The sequence below is a fragment of the Sapajus apella genome, unplaced genomic scaffold, assembly GCF_009761245.1.
Source record: "Sapajus apella isolate SASKATOON/1434 unplaced genomic scaffold, GSC_monkey_1.0 scaffold49, whole genome shotgun sequence".
Taxonomy (NCBI): Eukaryota; Metazoa; Chordata; class Mammalia; order Primates; family Cebidae; genus Sapajus; species Sapajus apella.
The window spans coordinates 1,799,954-1,810,885 of NW_022436989.1; the positions used below are offsets into that span (position 1 = coordinate 1,799,954).

The following is a 10,932-nucleotide window of genomic DNA, read 5'->3' on the forward strand; positions in this document are numbered from 1 at the left end:
TACAGTGGCACGATTACGGCTCACTGCAGGCTCAAGCTCCTGGGCTCAGGTGATCCTCCCACCTCAGCCCCCCCAACAGGTGCATGCCACCACACCCAGCTAACCCAGCTACATTTTAAAACTGTTCTGTATAGACAGGTTCTTGCCATGTTACCCAGGCTGGCGCTGGACTCCTGGGCTCAAGTGATCCACTCACCTCAGCCTCCCAAAGTGCTGCAGTTACAGGCGCGAGCCACCTCATCTGGCCACTTTTCTAAACAACAAAACAAAACAACCCAATGTTTTACAACCCAATTTTTATTATTTTCATTTTCCATTTTTTTTATAGTTTGTTTTCTAAGAAAAGAACTCCAGTCAGAAAATCCTTAATTGGTACTGCTACATGGATTCCAAAAAGCAGGATTTTTGAGACAGAGTCTCACTCTATCACCCAGGCTGGAGTGCAGTGGTGCAATCTCAGCTCACTGCAACCTCCACCTCCCAGGTTCAAGCAATTCTACCTCAGCCACCCAAATAGCTGGGATTACAGGCATGTACCACCATGACTGGCTAATTTTTGTATTTTTAGTAGAGGCAGGGTTTCACTGTGTTGGCCAGGCTGGTCTTGAACTCCTGAACTCAGATGATCTGCCTGCCTCGGCCTCCCAAAGTGCTGGGATTACAGGCATGAGCCACCATCCTCTTCCTTAATAACTGGGCAGAGTGTACATTTTTTTCTCATGTGTGTGAGGCCGCGTGGGAAGAGGCCCCGCGGGATTGGTCCACGCAGGGAGATCCCACGCAGGGTCGGTGTATACAACGTGTGTCCACGTCTGGAGGGCTGGTTCAAGGGCAGGTCCCTGAAGGATGCGTGTTTTTTCTGTGATCTGAAAAAATCCCGTGACAAAGTACATTTTCCATTGTGCTTTCCCCTACCAAATTTTATAAACTCTTTGTATATTTGTGGCTAAGTGTTCCTAATTTGGTTATCTGCCTTTATCGTTTTTGATATTTTCAATTTTTTTTTGAAATGGAGTCTTGCTCTGTCACCCAGGCTGGAGTGCAGTGGTGTGATCTCGGCTCACTGCAACCTCCGCCTCCTGGGTTCAAGCGATTCTTCTGCCTTAGCCTCCTGAGTAGCTGGGATTACAGGCACCTACCACCATGCCCGGCTAATTTTTGTATTGTTAGTAGAGACAGGGTTTCACCATGTTGGCCAGGCTGGTCTTGAACTCCTGACCTCATGATCCACCCGCCTCAGCCTCCCAAAGTGCCGGGATTACAGGCGTGAGCCACTGTGCCTGGCTAGTTGATATTTTCTCATTCACAAGATTAGTTCATTATGAAGTTTGCTCATTTTTATATTTTTTACTTTTCTCTCCAGCAAGTTCCTAGTTGACCCAACAAATCAGCAAGGCTCAGCTGGAAGCCTCCTAACCTTTCCAACACAGAAATAACCCCAGTTTACTATTCACATTTCCAACTGGCACCTAGTGCTTTTCCACGTCAATTTAAAAATCTCCACAAAGACAAAAAGTAATACCTCATTAGATCCTGCGCTTGTATGGAATGAAGATTAATTTTTAAAAATGTAAAACTTGCAGTTTTAAACGACATCTTTTTTTAAACCGTGTTTGCTTATTTTCAAAATAATTGAAAACAAACAAAAGCAAGATTGCCGTTCCCAAAGGCTTCTTTCCTTTAAATTTATTTTTTATTTTTTAAAGAAAAGCTAACAGCCGGGTGAAGTGGCTCAGTAATCCCAGCACTTTGAGAGGCCGAGGAGGGTGGATCACGAGGTCAGGAGATCGATACCAGCCTAGCCAAGATGGTAAAACCCCGTCTCTACTAACAATACAAAAAAATTAGCTGGGCGTGGTGGCGCGCCTGTAATCTCAGCTACTCCGGAGGCTGAAGCAGGAGAATCGCTTGAACTTGGGAGGCGGAGGTTGCAGTGAGCCGAGATCGCGCCACTGCGCTCCAGCCTGGGCGACAGAGCCAGACTCCGTCTCAAAAAAAAAAAAAAAAGGAAAAGAAAATAAAAGCTAATAAATGCTCCTCTGCCACACACCATCGCAGAATCAATGAGAGCTAGCTTCCCAGGGGCCAGAGGGAGGCCGCGCGGGAAGAGGCCCCGCGGGACGGGTCCACGCAGGGAGATCCCACGCAGGGTGGGCGTATACAACGTGCGTCCACGTCTGCAGGGCCCGTTCAAGGGCAGGTCCCTGAAGGATGGGTGCACGCAGGGCACGTCCACACGGGAAGGTCCCTGCACGACGCGTGCACGCAAGGGCCCACGCACTCAGGAGTGTCCACGCAGGGCGGGTCCGCGCCGCACGAGAGCAGCGGAGGAGGCCCACGCAGGCCGTTGCCCGCCCCGTCCCCAGCCCACGCGGGCGAGCCACAGCGGAGGTACGCGTAGCTCAGATCCTAGCAGCTTACAAAAACAACCTTTTAAAAATGGAAACTTCACGTAATAATAAAACTTTGTTTCCCTCCTTCAGAGGAGTTACTGATGTAGGACGGGACAGTCCCAGTAAGATTTCGGGAGGCGACGACGGGGGCCCGCGCGCAGGACTGTGACTCGCGCAGCTGCCAGGACTTGCGGGGTGACGTGCGCCGCTGCCAGGACCTTGCCGGTGGAGCGCACAGCTGCCAAAACCCAGACGGAGGAGCGCACCGCCGCCAGGACCCGGGCAGAGGAGCCCCCCGCGGCCAGGACCTCCGGCGGCAGCACACGGCTGCCAGGATCTTGTCCGTGGAGCGCTTCGCGGCCAGGACCTGCGGCTGCAGAACACCGCTGCCAGGACCTCGTCGGCGGAGCGCTCCACGGCCCGGACCCCGCCCCGTGCGCGTCCCCGGCGTTGGCGTCGTCGTCCCGGTGCTGGTCTCCGTCCCGTCGCCGGCCTCCTCGCTCCCCGGCCCGCCGCAGCCGCTTCCGCGCCCTAGCCGGTCCCGCCGCCTGCAGCCCTGGCGCTCCCCGCGGGCCCCGCCGAGGCCGCCTGCGCCCTGTGCCAGCGCGCGCCCCGGGAGCCGGTGCGCGCCGACTGCGGCCACCGCTTCTGCCGGGCGTGCGTGGTGCGCTTCTGGGCCGAGGAGGACGGGCCCTTCCCGTGCCCCGAGTGCGCTGACGACTGCTGGCAGCGCGCCGTGGAGCCCGGCCGGCCCCCGCTCAGCCGCCGCCTGCTGGCGCTTGAGGAGGCGGCCGCGGCGCCCGCGCGCGACGGCCCGGCCAGCGAGGCCGCGCTGCAGCTGCTGTGCCGCGCCGACGCCGGGCCACTGTGCGCCGCCTGCCGCATGGCCGCGGGCCCCGAGCCGCCCGAGTGGGAGCCGCGCTGGAGGAAGGCGCTGCGCGGCAAGGTGCGCGAGGCGGGGTCCCGGGCCCCGCAGCTGACGGTGCCTTGCGCTTCTCCGCCCCCGCCCCGGTCCCCCTGAGCCCTGGGCCCTCCCCGCCCCCACTACCCTGTCCCCGGGTTGTCCCCCTCCCCTCACCGCCACGGATCCCCCCTCCAGCGTATGTTGGGCCCCTTCCTCCCGCGGCTTGCTTCCCCATGTTTCTTGCGTCTCTGCGGAGTCTGGTCCCTCTCCCATCTTGGGGTCTCCTGCTGGGCGGTTCCTTATCACCCCACCCCTTCCCCCATAGGAAGACCCCCCCGGCGCCTATCTTTGTGGTCCCCACCACCAGCTGTGCCCTGCCTCATCTTCGTAGACCCCCTAGCTCCCACAGATTGACCCTTTCCCCGCTCAGTGTTCCCTCGGGGGAGACATCACTACTCTGGCCCCCTGTATTCCAGTGTGTCCACAGGCCTGGCCCGCCTTCGCGTTCGCTCTCGGGCCTCCCAGCCCTCCCCTGCCGCCCACCCCCTCCCCTCACCCATCCTTCAGAAACCCGCTCTGAGGGCCTGGCAGCAGCGAGTCCGGGAGTCTGGAGCCTTGCCCACGGCGGGTTGGTGTGGCATACAGAGTAGAAAAGAGCAGCCAGCCTGGGGTCCTGCTTTCGGATACAGGGGAAGGCAGGCCAGCCAGTCTGTGCCCTAGGCGCTCCTCCTGCAGCGGGGGCTCCTGTCACCCGGCAGAACCACCTCCGTCCGGCTCAGGCAGAGCAGGGCGCAGGCCTTTGGTACAGACCGAGCTCACACTGAACAGGGCCGCTTGCAGACACAGAACTCCTAAACCCGCCTAGGCAGAGCCCACTTAGCCCCGGCACCCAGTTCTTTCTGAGTGGGTATGAAGCCCAGGAAACCTTGTGACTGCCCGTCCTGCCCTAGGCAGCAGAGCTTCGAGGTTATCTCTGGGATGATCAGACTGTGTACAGTCAGCTGGGGTAATGTCCCTCAGGACTGGGTCGGGGTGGGGGACCCAGACCTGCCCACCCCTGGTGACCTCCTCTCTTTCCAGGAGAACAAGGGGTCTGTGGAAATCATGAGGAAGGACTTGAACGACGCGCGGGACCTGCACGGCCAGGCGGAGTCGGCCGCCGCGGTGTGGAAGGCAAGTGGGGTCTGGAGCAGCCTCGAGTGAGGGGCCCTCGGACTCGGGCTCTAGACAAAGGGTCCACCTGGCAGGCCAAAGAGGCCGGGCCACTGAATTGCTCCGCTGGTTGGTTGGAGGGGGGTCTCTGGGCTTTAGTGAGCTTCAGGGTATTTTTCTAGGATGTGTCTGTATTTCTCAAATAGACCTGGCCAGAACCAGTGGAAGCCTCTTTCTCCTCACATTTTACCTATAGGTCATAGCAGCATCAGGCTAATTTTTTTTGTTGTTTTCAAGAGACAGAGTCTCATTTCGTCACCCCGGCTGAAGTGCAGTGGCGTGATGCCAGCTTGAACTGGCCTGGGGCCATCCTCCCTCCTCAGCCTCTGGGACCGCAGGCATGTGCCACCACACCCGGCTAATTTTAAAATGCTTTTCTAGAGATGACGGTCTTGCCATATTGCCCAGGCTGGTCTCAAATTCCTGGCCTTAAGTGATTCTCCTGCCTTAGCCTCCCAAAGTTCTAAATTTTTGTGTTTATTTTTCTTTTAAAACACATCTGTAACTTTCTGTAGTCATCTTGTTCTGATCTGAGAGTAGCTCATTAGTTTTTGGAGGCTGTAAGTCCAAGATCAAGGAACCAGCAGATTCCGTGTCTGGTAAGGGCGCTTCCTGGTTCATAGATGGTGCCTTCTCACGGTGTCCTTACACGGTGGGAGGGGTGAGGGTCCCTCTGGGGTCCTTGGTATAAGGACACCGATTCCATTCTTGACAGCTCCACCCTCAAGACCTCACCTCCCAGGTGCTGCCTGCTAACACCGTCGCCTTAGGGATGAGGATTTCAGCATGGGGATTTGGGGAGGACACCGTCATTCAGACCACAGCAGCGCTGCTTATCCCAAGGGGACATCCCACTAGAGTTCTTTTAGGTTACTCGCCAGTAAAGCTTTTCAGTCATTTAAACTTTCTTTGGTGACTTTTTCCTCATGTGTAGTAAAGTCTGTTTTCCATTTTCACTGGGTTTCATAAATTCCTGCCTCCTTTTAACTGGAAAGAGCACTTTTCCAAGCTGCAGCAGCTCTTGGGTAATTGCCTGCACCTCAAGGCTGAGGCCCAAGTTCTTAGCCAGCTTGAGACTGAGGTGGGTGCTCTGCGCTCCGGGTGCAGCCCAGCCCTTGCCTGCTCTCCACAGGCCTGAGTGCAGGCCTCCCTCAGTCAGTGACAGGTGATGCAGGGGTCCCTGATGCCATTCGGACCCCTGGCACTCCACCCTGCACTTGGGGGGGCTGCTCTAAACTTCTCCCTGCCTTGTGAGCAGTCCACACTGCCCGGGGCAAGTGAGGCTGGAAGGCTGTGGGGACTTCCAAGTTTTCAGTAACCCTGTGTTACCCCCTAGGGACCTGCTTTGCCCACAGATTTTAGCAGATTGGAGCTTTTAATCTGTCCTGTTTTGGGGGCTGGTGGCTTAGATGCTAGGATGAGAGAAGCTGCCTAAATCCAAAGGAAGGAGTTTGCAGCCTGTGGCATGAGCCAACCAGCAGACACCAGCTGTCATGTGCATTTTCTCTCAGCAGCAAAAGCCTTGGCCTCTCATGACTATGGCTATCACCTGCCCTCTGTGGCCCGGGGGCAGGTGGAAGCCATCCATGGATCTGAGTAAAGTCAGAGGAGCATCCTGGTTAGGGGTTAGCTGAAAACCAGCTGAAGAGTGGCAAGTGTGAACACTTGGTTGAAGGTTGATGGGATGGTTTTCAGCCGTTGGTGTTCCGGTGTGGGCACAGCAGGGACAGTCTCACTGGCAACATGGATGTGTGTCCAGCCCAGACAGTCACATGCCTGATAGGCTTGAGACCTAGCAGGGCCACTCAGGGATTTACTGTCCCCTTGGCCATGGGAGATGGGAGAGGGACAGTCTTCACGTGCAGCCGAGCGCTGTGCAGTGTAGGGGAGAAAGAACTCTACTTCTCCCCTTTTAGGGGCCAGGCTGGGCCGGAGAACTAATACATAAGATAAGCTGACGGGGTCAGGTGCAGTGCTGCATGCCTGTAATTCCAGCAACTTGGGACGCTGAGGTAGGAGGATCCCTTGAGGCCAGGAGTTGGAGACCAGACTGGGCAACATAGTGAGACCCCCATCTCACTGTGTCATTTGTGTTCTCTCTCAGCAGCAAAAGACTCCAGCCCAAAAGACCCTTTAATTAAAAAACAAAACTCAAAAAATTAGATGTGGTATTTCACATCTGTGGTCCCAGATACTTGCGAGGCTGAGGTGGGAGGATCGCATAAGCTCAAGAGATTGAGGCTGCAGTGAGCTATGGTGGCACCACTGCATTCCAGCCAAGGTGACAGAGCGAAGCCCTGTCTCAAAAAAAAAGGAAGATAGATTAACGGAAGAAAAGCATAGGAATCTTTTTTTGTTCTTTTGAGACGGCGTCTTGCTCTGCCGCCCAGGCTGAAGTGGGCTCACCACAGCCTCTGCCTCCTTGGTTCAAGTGATTCTCCTGCCTCAGTCTCCTGAGTAAGTGGGACTTCAGGTGTGTGCCACCACACCTGGCTAATCTTGTATTTTTAGTGGAGATAGGGTTTCACCATGTTGGCCAGGCTGGTCTTGAACTCCTGACCTCAAGTGATCAACCTGCCTTGGCCTCCCAAAGTGCTGGGATTACAGGCGGGAACCACCGCACCCAGCCAGGCATATGAATTTAATACGGCACAGGCTGCCTTTTAAGGAAATGCAGACTCAAAGTGGCAGAATTAAATCGCTTTAATTCTTTAAATTTTTGGACAAAGACTAGCCACTTGTGAAAATGCAACTCCGTGAGGTGGGACACTTAAAAGAGTTACTTTCACAAGGTCTGTACCAAATCCTGTCGGCCTTGATCTCCTGTTGTCCTTGATAATGATGTCATTTTATTTGACATAGGGAGGGCACCTTTCACATCGGAATTTCATTTGCTTTTAAGAAGCAGAATGAAAGGGTGATCTTGTACCATTTTAATTTTTTTTTTTGAAATGGGGTCTTGCTCTGTGGGCCCAGGCTGGAGTGCACTGGTGCGATCACAGCTCACTGCAGCCTCTGCCTCCCGGGTTCAAGTGATTCTTGATTCTCTTTCTTTACCCTCCCAAGTAGCTGGGACCACAGGTGTGTACCACCATGCTTGGCTAAGTTTTTTGATTTTTAGTAGAGACAGGTTTTCACTGTTGACCACGCTGGTCTCGAACTCCTGGGCTTAAGCAATCCTCCCACCCTAGTCTCTCAAAGTGTTGGGATTACAGGCGTGAGGCACCATGCCTGGCCTCTTATGGTTTGTTTTTTGTTTTTTTGAGATGAAGTCTCGCACTGTTGCTCAGGCTGGAGTACAGTGGCACAATCTGGGCTCATTGCAACCTCTGCCTCTCCCGGGTTTAGGCAGCTCTCCTGCTTCAGCCTCCCGAGTAGCTGGGATTACAGGCGCATGCCACCGTGCCCGGAGAGTTTTTGTATTTTTAGTAGAGATGAGGTTGGTCAGGCTGGTCTCAAACTCCTGACCTTGTGGCCTGCCTGCCTTGGCTTCCCAAAGTGTTGTGATTACAGGCATGAGCCCCCACACCCACCCTAACGGTTGATATGCCTGGACAGCATGTTTTGGAGCGGCATGTTCTTAACTCCTTGAACAGTAAACAGGTTCCCTTCCCCTGGAGAGGGTGGGCCAGGACAGGTCTTTTCCCGCCACCTGCCTGCAGGGACACGTGATGGACCGCAGGAAGAAGGCATTGACTGACTACAAGAAGCTACGGGCCTTCTTTGTGGAGGAGGAGGAGTACTTCCTGCAGGAGGCTGAGAAGGAGGAGGGGCTCCCCGAGGACGAGCTGGCCGACCCCACCGAGCGGTTCAGGTCACTGCTGCAGGCGGTGTCGGAGCTGGAGAAGAAGCACCGCAACCTGGGCCTCAGCATGCTGCTGCAGGTGTGGGAGCCCACCGGGTCTGCCCCGCCGGGTCTGCCCCCGGGAGGCCAGGGTGGACACAGGCAGCAACGAGGCGCTGGGGGCCACTTCCCGAGGTCAAGGCTTCGAAGCCCAGCCAACCTCCCACTGCCTAGCCTTACAGGATGGGTAGGTGGTCAAGGAAAGTGATGGGAAGGGGGTTAAGCTGAGGAGGGTGGGAGGTGTCCCTGACCCTGAGTGCCAGAGCACAGAAGGCTCCTGCCTCGCCCTGGGGTCCTGAAGGCAGAAGTGGCCAAGAAGCCTAGCTTCAGGGCTTTTCTTCAGCCTCTGCCCAGGGCCCGGCCCGAACCCCAGACCCCACAGACACCCAGACGGCTCCGAATGGTTCAGTTGCCTGTGTCAGCCATAGGTGCCAAGGCTTTGTCCCTGAGGTGACGAAGTGTGGGTCAGGCCCTGGGTTTGTTGTGTGCAGAACAGTACCTTGAGCTCCCTCGTGTAAACGCTCTCTCTCTCCCCGCCTCGCCCCTTTCTCCCTCTCCCCCCCACTTTGCCTCTGTGTGTCTCTTTGTCTTTTTGTCTGTCTGTCTTGCCCCCTCCCCTCCCATGCAGTGATGGCACCAGCCCGCCATTCCGGAGCTGGAGGCAGGTGGATGGATCCTTGTCTCTGTGGGAAGTGTCAGCGCGTGGCTGCCGGGGAAGTGTGGTGGGCACCCAGCCTTGGGTCCATCTGTGTAGCTGCGTGTTTCAACAATGTCCATTTATCCTTCACCCCAAGGCGTGAGTGTTTTGGGGGCTGCAAACGCCTCCCGGTAGAGGCTGGACCTGGGGACCCTTCCCACCTGTGCCCAGCCCCTCCTGAAGTCCTGGCCGCAGCCCATCCTCCCTGAGTCCCGGCAGCCCCGGGCCATGCCCTTCCTCGATCACCCATCGACCCCTCACCTTGTCATCCAGGGACCCAGACCCTGCACCTTCCACGTGGGGCCCCAGATCCTTGGCAGGTACGTGAGGCACACCATTGAGGGTCAGAAACGAGAATGCACATGAGGCCCTGAGAAGGCTGGAACTCAGGTTGCAGGGAAGAGAAAGAAGGCTGGATGGCACCTTGATGCCTCCTGAGGAGGGGGCCCTCCTCTTGGGGTGGGTGTGGGCCCCGCCCAGCCTCATCCCCCTCCCCCTCCCGGGTCCCCTCCCCGCTCTGGCTCCTGGGAGCCCTCCCTGTGCTCCACCTGCCTTCACAGAAGGGACCTCTTTTCCCTGGGTGAGGGGGCTGGCAGGTGGCTGACCCCATTTAGCATCTCCAGGCCCTGCAGTGGTGTCTCATCTTGCTGTTATCTCTGGCTGTCTCTCATTTCCTTTAGTCGTTGAATTTTGCAAAGCTCGTAGCAGTAGCTCAGTTGCCTGCAGCATCCTTGTGTGTAGATAAATTAGTCTAGTTGACAGAAACTCAGCACTGGGGACAGGATTGCAAAGTCGGGGACATAGATACAGACATGTTGAGATGTGGGGCTAGCTGGGCCTGTGAGCGGTGGTGCCCGTTTCCGGAAGCCTTTCAGCCCTTCCCATCCCCGGCCTTGGTGCGACATCTGTGAGTTCGACCTGCCCAGCGCCTGGGCTGGCTCCGTGCTGAATAAAGTGGGTTTGCTTCAGCCTGTTTGCTTCATTTCCGTGTGTCCACCTGGCCTCTTCCCCCTGCTCTGGTCACCCTCCGGTGTTAAAGGAAGATTCCTCCTGACACTTGTTAAAGCATGGTGAGGAGGACTTCATGGGGACCATTGAGGTGGGTGTGGGGCCCCTGCCTTGGGGCCTTGGGAGAGGTGGGGCTCAACCCCCACACAGCAGGACAGGGTGGGTGGAGACGCTGAGGAGCAGTGTGGGGTCGGTGGGTGGGAATGACTAGGGTGAGAGTGCTCCGGCCAAACCCACCTCACAGGATCCTTGCTGCAGGTGGGCAGGGTGATCAGCTGTCGGCTGCAGACGATCTGAGAGGAACCCAGTCAGATACCACTGAGCGTGGTCATTAGTTAAACCAAATTAGGGTTCTTGCTAAAACTGGATTTCATAAGAAAGTGCACAGAGAGGGCCCTGGGAGAAGGTTCCAGAGCCTGGCCAGAGTTTGGCCAAGCAGAGAATCTCCCTCAGCACACCAACAACCTCCCGACCCCGAGACCTCCAGTTGGTCATTCTCAGCATCTCTGCCCACTGCAGTCCGCTGTTGTCCCCGGTGCCCCGTTATACCCTGCGCTGTACACCTGCAATGCTCACCCAGCCAGGCCCTCATGACAGAGTCCCCCACAACACCAAACTGCACATCACCAGGACCTGATGACACTGTCCCCCACAACACCAACCTCCACATCGCCAGGACCTGATGACGCAGTCCCCCACAACACCAAACTCCACATCGCCAGGACCTGATGACGCAGTCCCCCACAACACCAAACTCCACATCACCAAATCGTGATGACAGAGTCCCCCACAACACCAAACTCCACATCACCAGGTCCTGATGACAGAGTCCCCCACAACACCAAACTCCACATCGCCAGGTCCTGATGACACA

The 10,932-nt window shown here is 56.4% G+C and overlaps 1 protein-coding gene across 1 annotated transcript; it reads left to right on the forward strand.

Moving 5' to 3' along the window:
• The first annotated feature begins 2,211 nt into the window (after positions 1 to 2,211).
• Positions 2,212 to 10,021, forward strand: RNF187 (ring finger protein 187). The gene is given in 5 exon segments (XM_032242030.1): positions 2,212 to 2,391; positions 2,593 to 3,339; positions 4,378 to 4,470; positions 8,172 to 8,393; positions 8,982 to 10,021. Coding segments are annotated over 5 exon segments (1,245 nt in total). The 3' UTR covers positions 8,985 to 10,021.
• The last annotated feature ends 911 nt before the right edge of the window (positions 10,022 to 10,932 follow it).